Raw genomic sequence first — 16,874 nt, 5'->3', positions numbered from 1 at the left:
TGACATGAGGCATTTGCGCCCTTAGGAACCCTCGGTCTCAATAAAAGATCCGGAATACAAACAATCACTGCCTGTTCATGCGGGATTTTTGCGTTGTTTCAGGGACAAAACCAAAACATTTCCACTCGGCCTAGACAATCATTCCCAGATCTTGTTTATGATTCTCGTTGCCTAACTCTACCAGTTATCTATGTAACTATAGAGTCGACCACTATGAGCCAATTTTCCCGACAGCGGCCGATCATTGGCCTTCGCCAGTGTCTTTTTTCTGGTCGCTTCTTGTCTAGAGGCGTTTTGCGACAAGCCTGCCAACTGAGTCAAGCCGACAAGGCCTCGGCCTCCACGCAGCAAAAGGCGTCATGGCAGAGCAGCAAAGCAGCTGATTTACCGTCCGGATCTAAATTGAACTCTACCCTTCGCCTCCCATTCTGGACCTGCCGCTCCACATGGAGAAGAGCAGGCATCAATACCTTACGCTGCTTAGTTGGGTGTACGGTCGGCGATTTTTCTGCCTTATGGATGCTTCAATCCTACTATCCCGAGTTAGGGATGAGTACCATCATGCTCGCATCCAGTACGTTCTAGACTCAACAGGTACACTTGAAGCTCCAGCTAAGATCTTGTTTCACAGTGGCATCGGGTATCACCACATCCGTCATCTTAGAAACGATATTGCTCCGCCGAGGAGCCGACCAACTTTCATGGAAAATGGCAGCTCGGACAGCCATGGGAATGAGTATGGTATCCATGCTGGCGATGGAGTGCGCGGAGAATGTCGTAGACTACCATCTCACGGGCGGCATTGTCGCGTTCGATGATCCAAAATTCTGGACAGCGGCAGCTCTGTCGATTGCTGCTGGTTACTTGGCCCCGTTGCCTTATAATTACTTACGCCTACGAAAGTATGGTAAGGCTTGTCATTAAACCGAACGCACGAGGGCAGCGTATGTCAAGTTTCAGCTCGGAAGTTGGAAATACCTCGGAAGTTGTAATATCAATATCAAAATAAATGTACCATAGACACCGAAAAGATTTTTCAATCAATCTCATCTCATTTCGAGCCAAAGTTGATAGTTCCCTTCAATTACGGATATTATAAGAAGGCAGGTAGTCAAAGCTATTGGAACGCAAGTGGATTCCAAATCGAAGCATCAGAATAGACACAATTTAGATCGATGTATATGTTGTCATGTCAGTATTGAGCTGTGAGAAAACCAGCATGAGTTTGGAAATACCACATATCTTCTGAGTGTGGAATGAAGCCATTGAGAGTAAGATGCTGCAGAGTCTCCCTAGAACTCGTGCTAGGGCTTCTTCCGCTGCGAAAATTTGTTTCTCATGGCCTCAAAAATGCGAGAAGAACCAGGTTCAGTTTGGCTCGGTCACGTAGTTCAATAAGGACCTATCCTCTAACGGCGAAGAGCATTCGCTGACGGTCATTCCCTTTCTTGCATAGAGCTAGAATTATGGGGGGACATTGTTCGCCGATTCTGATGCAGCTGGACGCATGATAAATGCCTTCCTTCTGAACTTCACGCCGAGTCTGACAGTTTATGGAACCCTTCTGCGGGTGATCAATCCAGTCATATTCGAAAAATTTCTTCTCGAAGGGTCAATCCCAGGTCCGGCGATATTTGTCTGACGAGCAGTATAGTTCACTTGCGACGCGAGCGATTTGCTCTGTAACATCTTATAAGAAGAATTGACGAGCGGCGTTCCCATTTATTGTCTGGTGGCCTTCGTATTTTGAGAGCGTTTGTGATATAATCTCTCGCCTCATGGCGCCCTGGTGTGATTGGGTTTATATGTCTTGAGTTTAGTACAGGCTTGAAGAGCATCTGATTTACGTTAGTCTTTAATTCAGAGTCTCGTGGGAAAACTAAATGCCTGCTTGGCTTGACTCACATTGAAGATTTTTTTTTGGATATTTTTGGAAGAGTTTCCGATCCTCTGAAGTAGTTTCCACCATGATAGGCCGAAATGTAGAATTCCATGGGATTTGAAATATCCACATTTTTTAGCAGGTCTTTTGATAAGCTTGTCGTCCGCCTCCAATCGTATCCTTGCAGGCGCAGCTTAGTTTAGTAGCAAGCCGGGTAGGAGGCCTTGGAACATGCTTGTTTGATTTTCGAGATTGATCTCATTAGTTGACTGAGGCGGAGTAGGGTATTTGAAGAATTTTCAAATAGAGTTCGTTGCAGTAATGCATTTTATTTCCACTCGGTTTTGATAGCCTGGGGGCGAGGACACATGCCTGAAAGTACCCGGCCTTCATGTCGCAGAGAAGTCAGATTTGATGTGCGTGGATAGGAAGGAGAGAATTATGCCAGCGTTGAAATCCAGGTGGTCGTTAAAGATAGATGGAACTTTTCGATTTGTCTCTTCTTGCTCCTCATTTTTTCAGTCCTCATAACTAATTATTTCTCCCAAACTACTGAAAGGATCTTGAAGGGTGAGAAATCAGTGAGCCCTTCACTTTGGAAACATTCCGGGCCCTCATTTTCAAACTTGAAATCCGTTCTTCCAATTCGGCATGTTTTTTTTCTGTACAAACCCAATACTTCTTTGATACTGCAAATTAAAATATATCTTACTTGACCCTGAAGAAAGGATTAGGATGTAGGTCTCCGTGGCATGTGCTTACAAGGACGAGAGAAAAAGGGAGTGGCCATATCATGCCCTAACTCAAAAATAATTGCGAACTTCTGCATGGTATTGACAACAATGCCGAGGAGATCATGAAATTTTGAGCTGAATCTGCCTTTGACTCGACGAGATTCATCTATATCATTACTGTCCCTGGATTTTGGTCCAAAAAAGGCCAAGAACCAACCTCGACTTTGTGCAGAGAAGGCCAGTTTGGGCCCCTCTTCTGAGATTGGCATGATCTCAGAGCCGGAAGCTGAAGCTATCTTTACAATCAATATTATGGACCTATACCAATTTTACATCAATAACAATGCCTGGGGCGAAATGGTTGGATTTGATTCCATTCACAATCACGCAGCTTAAACCCACTCTATATCTCAAGGGAGCCAAGCCGCACCTGGGACAGGCGCATTATGTGGTCGCATTTTTATCAATCAGGACTTTGAGGTATCTCCTCAAAATAGTTTATCACACTGTTTGAGATGGGAAAAAGTATCATTGATCGAGATATGAAGCAAGTCGCTGAGATTGCATTTTGTCTGGGTGTCGGAGGGATTCAAATTACATAAAAATCATGTCTTGAACCATCCTCAAGACAACCCAATCGATAAAAGGACATAGTTTTTATTCCACCGAAATGACCGAAACGGTTTCCCTCGGAACATACTAGGTTATTTATGTTTTAGACTCATCACTCTCTCATGGGTGCTCTGACCCTGCTAGACTAGACGTTGCAACTATTTACCGAAAGTTTTCTTGATTCGTTAGATATCTCTAGATTATTTATGATAAATTCCTACCGAAAACATTAATATGGTCCAATCCTATTCAAAAACAGCCTATTCGTAAACCCCAAGGTGATGCTTGGTTAAATTGGGGCAGGCGATATCCACGTGACCTTGGATTTACACCAGCCACGGGCTGCGCCACAGGAAAATCGCCGCGAAGGAAATCCACAACGGATTCACCTTTGAAAGAAATCCTAGAATTCGGCAGTACCGCAACAACCACACCACACACCATGTCTCGACTCGGGAAGTGAGTACTTTCGCACACCAAATTTTCTCAACTTTCCTTTCTAACCAGAATTTTTAAATTTTCACAGCCGCGCCGATTGGGCCGACGACGAGGAATTCGATGACCCCTCCGCTCTCCCCGCGCAACAAGTGATCACGAACAAAGACGGCACCAAGACCGTCATCTCCTACCGCTTCAATGACGAGAACAAGAAAGTGAAGGTCACCCGCCGCATCAAGACCACTGTGGTCCGCGAACATGTCAACCCCCAGGTCGCCGAGCGCCGCTCGTGGGCCAAGTTCGGCCTCGAGAAGGGCCACCCAGCTGGCCCGTCTTTCGATACCACCTCCGTCGGCGAGAACATTGTCTTCCGCCCCAGCACAAACTGGAAGGTGCAGGCCAAGGAGGCCGAGAAGGAGGGCCCCGAGAAGGGCAGCATGAAGGACCAGCTCAGAGACAAAAAGGTCAAGTGTCGTATTTGCAGCGGCGAGCACTTTACGGCTCGCTGTCCCTTCAAGGACACCATGGCCCCTGTCGAGGAGCCTTCTGCCGGCGGCGATATGGGCATGGAAGATGATAAGGCTGCCGGTGGTCTGGGCGCTGGTTCCTCCAGCTACGTTCCTCCGCACCTGCGCAAGGGCGGTGCTGCTGGCGGCGAGAAGATGGGTGGTCGTTTCGAGAAGGACGACCTGGCTACCCTCAGAGTTACAAACGTACGTACCCCTATCCTACGGATTCTTGTCTTCGTGTTGAATATATCTCTAACGGCTTCTCTTTTCTCATCTCTACAGGTCAGCGAGTTGGCAGAGGAACAAGAGTTGCGGGATCTCTTCGAGCGGTTCGGTCGTGTCACCAGAGTTTTCCTTGCCCGGGACCGCGAAACCCAGCGGGCCAAGGGCTTTGCTTTCATCAGCTATGCGGATCGGAGCGACGCGTCTCGCGCCTGCGAGAAGATGGACGGCTGTACGTTTTCACCCATCCCTCAAGAATTATTTTTCGAGTGTCCAGAGCTAACGTATACCTTTTTTCCCCTATCGCAGTCGGTTACCGCCACCTCATTCTTCGCGTCGAATTCGCCAAGCGCTCTACCTAGACTCAATTTTCGCTTTTCCTTTCACGACAAATTTCTGGCTGGATTCTCTTTCCCTTTTTTTTTTCTTTTCAGGCGGGCCTCACCAACTGGTCGAAGCTCTTCTCCTTTGTACTGTATGATTGATTGATAATGATGATTTCCGAAAAGACACCTTCATGTCATTTTACTTGCATTGGTCAGTCTATACAAAAGCAATGGTTTAGAGATTTCTTGCATGATGCGCCTTCGCGATTGGTCTTAACGGATTGTTTTGATCACTTCGTAGTCTTTTGTCCGTAGCTATCTAAAGCTAGAGAGAGAGGGAGAGGGAGAGAAAGAAAGACAGCCGTTCACTGAAACCTTGACTACCTTTGATCCTTTCGTATTCCACAAGACTTCATTGACTGAACATTTACATAAATTGATAGTCACTTTCTGAAATTTGTGTATCTAGATCTACTGCTTCGAATGAAATCCAAGTGCCATCCACAAATGGCGAGGTTACCCGTCTATGCTCAACATCCTCTCATCATCCGACTGGAATAGCATATGATATCAGAACCACAGCCTCATGGTCCTGATCAACTCCTAGTCCCGTATAAGATAGAACGACTAGGATATCTTTGCGCGACAAATGGACAGGAGACCTGGCCAGGGGACCCAAAACAAACTTTTCAGCTACGCCTAACGGCAGCTCTTCACTACCTCCAAGTTCGTCAAAAGAACTTTGGGGAAAGTGTTACACCCCCCAGCTTCAAAGTCTGACGCTGCTACACCGGATCACCGATCCTGCACTTAATTGCAACATTGCACCGATCTATCGAGATCTTCGTATGCCAGTGCCTCCACCTCGGACTTCCAAAGGCTACGGTCTTCGATTTCCCGGGCTCGAATTGGGTTGCATCACGTAGCATCGGTAATTCTTTTAGGAAAGAGGTTGCCTTCAGAAAGCTTACTTGGGTGGACCTAAGGGCCCGCAGGCGCTGCGTTTCGCCGACCAAAGGACGCTCCATGGACAGGGAATGGAGCGGTCTTTACTGCGTCTGGTGTTTTGCATTCATCGTTTTGTCCCTTCGGGGGAGCGCTTCGGAACCTCCCGTTAGTTTGTTTTGTCCTCAAGTAAGCTTCGCCGTCTCTCCAAGCGGCCTCGCCCCGCCACTACGGCATGCAGTATGACAAGACAGGGCATGTGAAAGACGTTCGCGACATTCCAAAGCCCTAATGACATTGTAGCAGACGGCGAGCGTCTAATGAGAGCCATATGCCGTGAGACACTTCAAATTAATTGACAGGAAAGGCATTTCTTCGTCGCCGCTGCTTGCTCGGCCTCGTGCCGTTGAGTGGATTTTGTCTTGGCCCTTGCTCGTGCTACTCAAGCTCGCACCCCGGTTGGCCGTTGCGTGCTAGGGATGAGTGATGAAGGTTGGAGCAGTTTGTCACGCCCCCGACAAAATCAGTAAAATTCCGAATTCAGGACAGCGAAACAAGAAAGAGACAAGTTACCCTTGGTGATGCCGAAGTCGCCGAAGGCGCATCCATGGTCATCACTGGTCCGCAGACCAGCATCATCGGGAATATCTTCATCCTTTGGACACCTTCCATGTCCATAGTACAGCTAAGACCACTTTGCATTGCTGCCAGGATGGCTCAACAAGATCCTTATTCGCCCCGTGGTTCCGTTCCAGAGTCTCGTATCGCCTCTTGCCCTTTCCAGCGATGCTCCCCACTCAGAAAGTGACTGTCGGCATAGCACGGCCGTAATACGGTCGGCTCGGCCGGCTGGCGATCTCAGGGCGATGGAGGTATGTGGTATCAGCATGGGCAGGCTACTAGGCGCCTTATTCGAGCCCATTTCTCTTCCTCCAAAAACGGAATATAGGGACGTGTCAGGTGGTGAATCGGACGCTCCATTGGCCTACAGAGCAGGCAGCGCGTAAGAAACAGTGGGGAGATCTACCGGGAATCAGGTTGAGCGTCGCCCCAAGTGACCCTCAATCTTTGCCAGAGGTGATACACAGGTAACCGTCCACAGAACCTTGTGTACAGACTCCGAGATGGGCAAGGCTCAACAGGAGCTCCAATCGAGTCTTTTTGGACACTGGAGGTGACCTGGAGCTTGAAAACCGCTAACCCAAGGCATCTGGTGCGGGTTTGGAAAGCTTATGATTGCGGAGAGTGGAAGAGGCCGTTGCCAGGATGGATGTCGAGTCAAGATTTGTCTCGCTACCTCACACGTGGTCGCGTCCATTACTCGCGCGCACTAGCTTGTCCCGGCAGGAGACAGAAAAAGATTCTTCCCAGTCATGATCTCTTCGGTGTCTCAAACTCTAATGCGGGCGAGGGTCCAAGGAGCCAGGGATTGCACCGCCCAGCAAAGACAAACCAATCACCCAGCCTGGACGTCGGTCGTGGGATCTTCAACGGCCTCTACCCTGGCGATGAGGGTCAAGGCACCCTCTTTCACTTCTGCTGACACTAACATGAGAGGATCCAGACCAAGGCTATCTGTGTGCGCTGGTCATTGGAAGGGACCGGGGGTGGAAACCAGGATCCACGGATCCACCGCGGGATTCAAGATCCTAGAACAACGGGCATATCGAGCTAGGGTCACGGAACAAGGGGACCAGCCAGTCTAGAATGTTACCAGCTGTTGCCATTCTGGGTATGTACCCTTGAAGCTTCATTGCTGGCCAATGGCTTTTTCAGCCCACGGCCGGAAAGTCAAACCACAGGGCCTGCCGGTGCCCTGTAATGAGATAGGAAAGCTTCCGACTTTCCGGAGGGGAGCAGCGAGCCGGAGAGTCATTTCCCATTTTCTACCATCGTCTGATGAGCAGTCCGTATCCTTCATGCTGGTCAATCTGCTTCCTTGTCAGAAACCTGAGCATTCGGCCGGGTGCAGCCTGGAAATGGACGCGGAATCGAGACCCCGGGAGTTTCCATTGCCTGCGAAGGAGGATAGCTGCGTCGCACAAAGTCAGCTTTTTCCTTCTTTTCGCGTCGAAATATTAATCGTGCTCTAGGACGCGACTTTGCGATCACAACAGATCGATTACAGATGGAGGACACAGAAGCAACGAAAGAAAGAAATCGCAGGGCACGTGCCCACGCCAGCCCTGAATGTGAACTTCCCATACTCCCATACTCCCATACTCCCATACTCCCTCATAGTCGTAAAATTTTTTCTTCTCAAATCTTTCGCCCTTTGAGTTCAATTGCCGCTCCAATAGAGAGTAACGTAGCAGAAAAATTAAATAGAACTCAAAATTCCGCCCCGGAGATGGGACCGGACTCTTGTCTCGGGAGAATCTGCAACCCTGAAAAAAAGCCTCAAAGAACTATCGGGTGATTGACGCTGGTCCGAACCTTGGTTGGTTTGATGGGGTTTATTCAATTGTGCCTGTAGTTCCGCTCCGCTAGGAAACTCAAAATCGCTGCGGGGATTTTAATAAGCACCGAGTCAATTACACTTTCTGCTTGGTTCTGTTCATCCTTGGTGGGGATTTCGGAGACCTGAAGCTTTGGAGATTGCGGCTTGGGGCTTGTGAGGCTTTACATCTTGTGAAGGGTGCAAGCGGAGGGCGATAAAGAACGGAATCGGACTGGACAGTGGGCGGTACCTGCAGTGGACTCCAAGCCGATCTTCCTGGTGGATTCTCTCAGATCTTCAGATCCTGCCGTAGGAGCCCCCACCACGGTCTTTCGGACAATTTGGTCTGGAGAGCTCGTTCCCTTTATGTATCTCAGACCATAGTGTCATGTACCCAGTGTCCTGGAGAAAAGGACTTGTGATAGATCGGAAAAGGTGGAGACCGGGAGCACCGCAAGGCGAGTGGAGTCCGGCACGGGTACGGGAGGGTGGAACGATCTAATAGATTCCCGGGAACAACTCAAGGACGGATGGAAAGGATAGAGACTCAGAAATACAGGGATTCAGAAATACCGAGATACACTAGTATCCGAGGGGAGGGCCTTTTGTTTTTGCTGTTTGATTCTATACTTGACGCGGCCAAGCGGATGTGAAAAGAACCAAAAAAAAGTACAGACTAGGCAGGCTCCGTAGACTTAAGTACACTATGTACACTAGTCACAGTGTGGCGACTGTGGATGGAGAATGTATCCAGGACTTCGTATCCGAGACGAGACCTAGAGCCGGTTGGTCCCCACTGTTTATTACGGGCACACAGCACATCTCGCCTTGTTTAGCTCGGACTACTCGGGCGGGAATGGTCAGCAGGGCTTCACGGATATTCGGAATTATAGGGAAGTATCATAATATTTATCACATACCTTGAGCATAGATAATCGCACGGACTGGGACCATACACAATTACATCGTATATTCCGATCCCCAGACCACCATTTGGTTTACTCGTTCCGACTGCCCTCGTTCACCGCCCCCACACGTGTGCACGCCCACGGGACCGCGGATGATCAGCCCGAGTATCAACCTCCCAGGGTCAACCTCAAGTTTCACTGGGACTGAGGCATCGATATTTCATCCTTGTTACTGCGAGGTCAATCGCAAGCTCTGTTATGGAGCTGGTAGGCCTGATGGGCCTTGTGGTTGGATCGACAGTCTGGAATGGGCCTTGACCACACTTGCTCCCACCCCCTGCACCTAGGACCACTTTCGGTACCATCACGCCCGGCTCTGAACGCCTCCAGTGGTCCGTGGGCAGCGCAAGCCGCTGCACAACATACCCTCCATGACCAGGCCTGGCTCCATTGACTGGTCCCAAGTGTATCAATCCATGTCTCGATCCACCAATCAATCAACTCGCCTTCACCCTCCCCCCGGTAGCTGGGCGCCCTGGCACTGCTCTCGCCTTTGCCATCTCAACCAACTAGCCTCCTGCAGGATGGCCGATCTCCCAGCCCCATGAACGCGCTTTCGTCAATCCGCGATCATAGTTAAGGTACCCACTTGAATGGTGAATTAGGATCTTTGGGATCTACGAGTTGAATCAGCTCATATCATCTTTTCAGCAGAGCCACTCTGGATGCTCTCTAGTAGCCTCCCCCACATGAAGGAAGGAGAAGGAAAAGCATCCAGAGTATGATGCTGCAGTAATTGTGGAGCTCCCTGGAAAATGCTGCCGGGTACGGACCATATGCCACCGGTCCTTCCCGTTGCAGATGCGTTAGGCACACCCCCTTGGTCGCTTGGTGGAGATTCCCGTCCCCAGTTAGGGCATGATCACATCGGTCACAATTTGAGGGCGGTGGCACCCCTCCCAGAGCTCCCCTTCCCTCGGCAGGGTGGAGTGGATATCTCTCGCGAGTGGTTGTTCGACGACTCGCCGTAATTTGCGCGCCGCCGGCACATTCCAAGAAAGCCTCAGAGTTCTGTCGGTGAGGACATTGCCAACATGCACAATGCAACTCGCTCAATCAAAAATGCCGATCGTTGTGTCTCTCCTATTTCGCAATGTAAGAACCGCTCGTGCCTCGAGATCGGATTTCCCATGCTGCTTCTATAGAAGGAAAGAAGCAGAAGATCCTATACACAAGAACAGGGAACGAAGAAGAAAAAAAAGGATATTTCCTGGGATGACTCCGACAGGTTTACTTCGCCCCAGCATCCTGGGCCATTGTCAGGGAAATTTCGGTTCCTTGGGTCAATGCAGACGAATGAATATGATGATTTCATCTTCATTATGTTTATGATTGGTGATTGGATTTTCTTGTTGGTCGGCACGGTCTATTGGCCTGCAGATCTCCAGAGTCTGATACATCACTCGTTAGGCGATGGAAGTGAGATGGATGTCTGGACGGGTAACCTGGTGGATGATCCCCTTCTCTATCTTTCCTAGTTTCATCTTATTTGGTTTTGCTGCAGCGACCCGTCGCTCGGGTGTTCGCGCCTGGGGCATCTGACTTCATCGGGACTCGCCCTGTATGGAAAATACATCCACCGCGCCTGTCATTGAACGAGGGTCCGTGCCTATACCCACCTACGGGATCGGTCACTGTCCGTGCAGAGCTCGTCCTCGGCTCCTCAGGGCACGTAACGTGGAGATTTCGACCAAAGCCATGCTCCTTGAGCAATCAAACTGTTGACTGTCTGGACGCCGGGGTCAATGATTTGAGGTTACAGTTTTCTGCCTATGGGGACTCGCACCGGGCCACCCTTCTAGGACCTTGAGGGACCGTCATTTAAAAATCAAGAATCCAAAACAGCAGAGGGGGGTGGGAAAAGAAAAGAAAATCCAGCACCAGCAAAACCAAGTAGAAAAAAGAAAAGAAAAACAAAAAATCCCAAGATCAACCATCCATTACGAAAATCCCAGGCTGCCGCTCATTATGGTTGGACCCCTGACGCAAAACTGGCTGCTGCCACCCACTGGAGCTTTGCCGAATACAACGTATTTCCACTGTCCCTGGCAGACCCAGATTCCAGATTTCCCACCGCAGAACTCGTGGCGAAGAGGAATGTCGTCTTTTGGCTGGGTCGTTGACTGATCTGAGTCTATTTTCGGTTCCCCCCCCCCCTTCGTCATCTAAACCATAGGACCGAAGTCATCGGCTCCGGGAAGACCAGGCAGGGACATCGACCACGACGACCGGAATCTTGATTCCTGTAAGGCTCTTGTTCTTTTGTTCTCCTAACCGAAAAATATCGTGGCAACAAGGACAGATGCGAAAAGAGACAGGAACCTTCCCCCCGAATCCCAAAGCATCCCATTAAGGTGGAAAACAAATAACTATCAATTATATGCGCTCTTCCACGATCCCATTCTTTCTCTTTCCCCATCTTTCCCCATCGTCCAGCCCAGCCACAACTACTTCGCCCGCCTCAAAAAAAAAAAAAAATAATCTGATCGCTCAGGAACTTGTGGAGGAGGGTTTGGCATTTTTGCTTCTGCATTAGAGGGGTATGTTTCTTATCTTGAGGAACCTACCTATAACCTACAAACCCACTCGACCAAAAGGAAAATCAATCAATCCTTCAACATTGACATCCACCTCTCTGCACTATCCACAGCTGGCAATCGATCATCTGCATCAACGCCCGCGGCGACCCTGATCCTGGATTCTGGGGACACGCCCAACGACCCTAAAGTTAGGGTTGCAGAGTCCGTTGGCAGGATTCGGTTTGCCTTCCCTCTAAGCACGGTACCCTTCTTTCTGTACTTCCAGTCACTTTTTGTACACGTTCTGTACATGCCAAACAAATCCTCATTGCTAGCCAAGGCCCTCCAGTGCTGGGGCTTGATTTGCAGACGCAAGTCACACCAGATTACACCAGTAATCAGTAAGTTTTTTTCTTTTTCTTTTTTTATTCGGTTTTATTGTTTTAGTTCCCCGTTTCTTCCTTTTTCTGGCCTTGTTCTATTACATGATTTCATATTTTCTTTGGGGTATTTTCTTTTTTTTTAATGATTATTCGACCTTGTTCTGGAGCAACTACAATCGTCCTCATCGGCCGATGAAAACCAGCTTGGATCTTCGCGATCTAGTTCCGCTGGAGACACTAGGATTGAAGTGGATGCTTTATATGGTCTCATTGCACCCGGAAAACAATACCCTTCTGACGGGAGACGTGAGGAGGCCCTAAATAGGAAGCCTACGCTTTAACTGGTGACGCATTCGCTTTTTCTGGCCGGCCGAGCCACGGGCTTCCGCCAGATACTTCTGCGTTCCGCTCCTCCATCAATCCGACGGCCCCATAGGCACCTCCATACTTCCAACCCTCTTCCCGTCGTGACATCCTCTTATTCTCGTCTTCACCCCCTCCCGTCGTCGCTGGAGATCTTCTTCTTTGCTTCACTCCCACACCTTGTCTTGCCTGCACTTCCTTCCTAACGCAAGCATCCACCATCATCTATCACTATTCTCTACTTCACAAACGTCATCCCTCTTCTTTATATCCTGTATTGTCACTGCTTTTGCCTGAACCTACTTCTCTGGTGAATTCTGAAGACCGGATTTTGTCTATTTGCTTCGTGGTTTGGGGAACTGTATTCCGTGCAGCTCACATTCTCTCCTTATCTCTCGCTCTCTGTCTTTCGCCAGCGTCTCTCGCGAGACCTTGAGCAAAGAGAGCAGGAAGGAGGTGTGCCTTTCGGTCCAGTGTCTGTGAGCAAAGGCCGATGGCGGAAAAAAGAAGACCTGGGCCTGGAAACCTGGTCACTAACTTGGCCTCCGTGTTCCAGACAACCATCCCCTCGCCACTCTAAGACGTCAAGGGCCCGGCGACGGCTTGGGCGTCTCGCTGGTGTTACCTCAGCTTGGCCATACTTCAAGGTCCTTGAGACACCTAGAATCAGCACGATCAAAATGAATCCCTGTAAGTCTCGTTGACGTGCCCTACATGGTTCGCTCGATGTTTCTTCCCTGTCCATGCAGTGGACTCGACATCATGGCAAGCCCTGGCTTCTCTGGTGCCTGTTTCGCCCTTCTACGCCCAGTGCACCCTAACTAACTCCACCCTATCTAGCCTCACTATTGCCGGATTCATTTGCCATGGATTGTCCAGTCACTACTGATGGGGATTATATCAACTCCCATGTGACGGGATTCCCGACCGACGACGAAGATAGCAGCCAACGAGTCGGAGGGTTCTCCTCAATGCCTGTCACCAACGGCGTGCGATACCACGCACAGCAGCCTGCGATGCAAGACTTACAGTAAGTTATTCTTTACTCTCTGCTGTTCTTTTAATCTGGGCTGCCCTGGCGCTCCACTCGGCCTTCTATCGACAAATCGACTCCCCCTGGTCACTGCGCTTCCTCCGGGTCCGGGCAGCTTGGACTTCAGTCCAGGCTGTTTCGGTACCTTCCATATCGATCCGCTGCGTGCATGCGTTTCTTCCGATGTTTTATTCTTTTTATCTGAACTCATGTGTCTGTGTCGTTTTGCGAGCCATTGCTGGGTCTTGCGCACCTGTGGTTGATTCTTGTTTTTACACATCATGCTTTCCGGGCGCAGCCCGGAATCCCATGGTCTTCTATCTTGTTCCATCTACTTTTAGTCCTCCAGGCGATTGCCGAAGAACCAGTCCGTGGTGATGTGACGTGCTAATCTGGTTCGCTTTCCTCTATAGTTACCCTGGCTCATCTGCACTTGCAATGACTCCCCCAGATTCCTGCTCGGGTAGGGCTTTGTTAACTGTTTTGCGTTTAGCATTGATCTTCTTGGCTGACCAATATGCCTCTGGGCTTTGAAATAGATTCTTTCTCTCCAACATCCGGCCCTTTATTTCCCCATATGCCGCAGCACCAACATCCTTTTGATCGGATGGCAGATTTTCGCCGGGTTCCGGCTCTGTAAGCATGCTCCCTTTGACTAGTTTCCCCGGTGTATTCGAGCCCAAAAACTAACGTGAAACCCTTGATTTTGTAGTCAACCACCTACTGGCATGTCTACTACTATGCAGGCTCCTGGTCACGCTGTGAACTCGATTCCAGCTTTGATGGGACGTAGCAATGCCTATTCGAACTCATATACGCTCCACCGGGGCATGGGGTTGCCACTGACCGGTGTCAATGATGTTTCTCGCGCTCATGGCTTTTCGGGTACTCCACGAGGTTTGGATGGCCTGGACCGCACTCAAACAGCACTGTTTCAACAGCCGCAGCCAATAGTGGAATCTTCCCACCGTTCACAGGCTCAAGTAGAGGCCCCGCCATTTGAAGAGACGAATGTTCTCGAGTCGATTGTGGCAGACTTTGGAACGAGTCAGCAAATATTGAAACCCGATGTCCAAGCCAAGATTGGACGAGGCTTCTTTGCATCGGATGGAAAGTGGACATGCTATCGACGAAATTACTTCGCCGTGACTTGCAGTTTCAGTTTTCAACCCTGGCCTTCAACTGTTCCGCTCTATATTCGCCATTCAGACCAAACAATGGAGCCGATTAGGGGCTTTGCAATGTCTATCTCGGCTATTGTCAATGGTCAATATGGGGACACCCGGGAGCTGGTGCAGCATACGCCGAAGCGGGATAAGCAATCCGAGCGCAAGCCGGGCCGCGTGGTCCTTCAACCGTCGCCGCCACAATCGTTAATGGCAGGGGCTACTGGAAATGGCACACATGGCTTTTCACTTGGTTCTCAATCCCTAGACTATACGTCGGCCTTTACCGGAGCACCCCAGCCTTGTCAGCCGCCACAGTCTCATATGTTCGAGCGGATTCAATTCCAGAAGGCGACGGCTAACAATGGGAAGCGGCGCGCTCAACAGCAATATTATAATCTGGTGGTCGAGCTTCATGCAGAGGTTGCCGGCCCGGTTAGCGGAGAATCTCAGTGGGTTCAGATTGCCCGTCGACATTCGCACCCGATGGTTGTACGAGGCCGGTCACCAGGTCATTATAAAGACGGACGGCGGGATAGTACGACGAGTATGGGACCGGATGGGGGCAGTGGAGAAGGACCCGGAGGCTCTCTACCTCATGGAATGGGGCAAGCGACTCGTTCGCATCTACTGCTTTATGATTCTGCCCATCGTGGAGGTTTGCCCTATGGCCGAACGGACTATCGCCAGATGACAACAGCTGAACATTCTCCATTGAGCGATAGTCCACTTGTTTCCTCCTCGTCGTCATCTGGGTTTGACTATTCTATGCTCAACGATACGATGGATCCCATGGATACGCTAAAGACATCTTCTACCCTCGACCCCTACCAAGACCCTGTCTTTACCGGTGTTACCAACCACCACCGACCCAGTGCGGGCGGTTATGATCCGGTCTACTCAACGTACGGCCGCTACGACCCGATTCAGAACCCACATAGCCTGTGTACCTAAATCGACGCGGCATAGGATGTGTTTCTCCTCTCAATAATTTCCTCCTGACTTTGAATCCTTTGACTTTATTTCTTGTTGTCATTTACCTTTCGAGAGAAATTTTACCTGCAGAATGCAGAATGGGATATGGGTTTACGGAATGGTGCAGAACGGCGCGGGACTGAATGAATTCATGGCTCTTTGAATTTCTTTCTTTGTGTGATTATTTCTTCGACGTTTTTTTTTTCTCTTTTATTTTTCATATCTTATACTTACCAACTTGAACTTGAGAACTTCGGCTTCTTTTCCCTCTATGTTTGTGTCCTTTTTTTTTCTTTTTTCTTTTTTTTTTTTTTTTTTTTTCAAATGTCCAAATTTCCCTTCTTGCAGATTTCTTCGAATTGGCCCTTTTGCCTCTTCGCCATGATCTCTGGGAGAACTATCTAGGCGAAGTGGGCGGGTAGCCTCGCAGTTGACAGCGGGCTGGCTGAAACCTCGAGCCCCCAAAAAAAGCACGCCGCGGCGTTAAACGTCAGCCCCCCCCCCCCCTAAATCACCTCGAACACTCTCAACATTGGAAAACAAACAGATTGCTTCCCCTGGTAAAGGCCATTCCATTTTCTCTTTCTTCTAGTCATATTCTTTTTACTTCTTCTACCCTCTTAACAAAAAAACAAGAGCAGAATGCCACATCAAACAATTGCCATAATTTAGCGTTTTTTCTTTTCCTACAATTGGCTTCTCCTAATAATACCGCGTTTTTGCATGCTTCTACTTCCATTGCCGCTTCTCTTTCCCGGGACCTGGCTACTATTGCCGTCTTTACCCTCTCCGTTTGTGATCCTAGTCTCATCTCCTTATGCCCCGAACCACACCAAACCACACCAAACCCACCCAATTCCCCGATTCGTCCTAGCCCCCATCAACCGTTATTTGGTGCAGTCCCAGTCCAGCTGTCCATCGCGGCCAGGGTGGTAGCAGGGATGCGCCCGGTCTCAGATGCAATGGAGATGGGGGCCTGTCAGTGCGGCAATTCCTTCCTAATTCCTCTGCCTCATGACTGGCCCTCGTTTGGGTAGGGGGCCCTGTCATGATTTGAGCTAGGTTTTCCATATTCTCTCTTCTGGTACTCGGACCTGATGGGGACTGGAGTCTACTCGGCTGTGGCTCTGCTCCCCGAGTAGGTTTGCAGCTGTCCCGTGTTTAGTTGAGTGCAGGGTGGAGATTCAGATGAAGGGTATGTACATGTACAGAGAAGCCGAGCGTGGCGTATTACGTTGCATCGTTGCTTTTCCCTTGTTGTTTGACTTTTATTTTTCTTTTCTTTCTTTCTTTCTTTTTTTCTTTTAGAGATTGCGCTGGTTTGACTTTGGAGGATTTTGGAGTGATGAAACGAGATTA

General features: G+C 49.5%; 3 protein-coding genes across 3 annotated transcripts; all 3 read left to right on the top strand.

Annotated features, from left to right (window-relative positions):
• Positions 1-213: 213 nt before the first annotated feature.
• Positions 214-924, top strand: N7462_009176 (DUF4396 domain-containing protein; the record flags this gene model as incomplete). Its single annotated transcript, XM_057080890.1, has 2 exons — positions 214-574; positions 632-924. 2 exons carry the CDS (start codon positions 214-216, stop codon positions 922-924), a joined length of 654 nt encoding a protein of 217 aa, XP_056929727.1.
• Positions 925-3,670: 2,746 nt separating this feature from the next.
• tif35 (translation initiation factor eIF3 core subunit g) lies at positions 3,671-4,759 on the top strand (the record flags this gene model as incomplete). The annotated part of the gene is made up of 4 exons (XM_057080889.1): positions 3,671-3,687; positions 3,755-4,379; positions 4,458-4,629; positions 4,707-4,759. 4 exons carry the CDS (start codon positions 3,671-3,673, stop codon positions 4,757-4,759), a joined length of 867 nt encoding a protein of 288 aa, XP_056929726.1.
• An 8,262-nt stretch (positions 4,760-13,021) lies between these two features.
• Positions 13,022-15,494, top strand: N7462_009174 (uncharacterized protein; the record flags this gene model as incomplete). The annotated part of the gene is made up of 3 exons (XM_057080888.1): positions 13,022-13,031; positions 13,182-13,371; positions 14,087-15,494. The coding sequence occupies 3 exons, from the start codon at positions 13,022-13,024 to the stop codon at positions 15,492-15,494; spliced, it is 1,608 nt and encodes a 535-aa protein (XP_056929725.1).
• Positions 15,495-16,874: the final 1,380 nt, after the last annotated feature.

This window comes from Penicillium macrosclerotiorum (genome assembly GCF_028827735.1).
Source record: "Penicillium macrosclerotiorum strain IBT 26536 chromosome Unknown utg000009l_segment0_segment0, whole genome shotgun sequence".
NCBI classification, from domain to species: Eukaryota; Fungi; Ascomycota; class Eurotiomycetes; order Eurotiales; family Aspergillaceae; genus Penicillium; species Penicillium macrosclerotiorum.
Note: the sequence above shows the minus strand (reverse complement) of the source record. Positions and strands in the feature narration are given on the sequence as shown.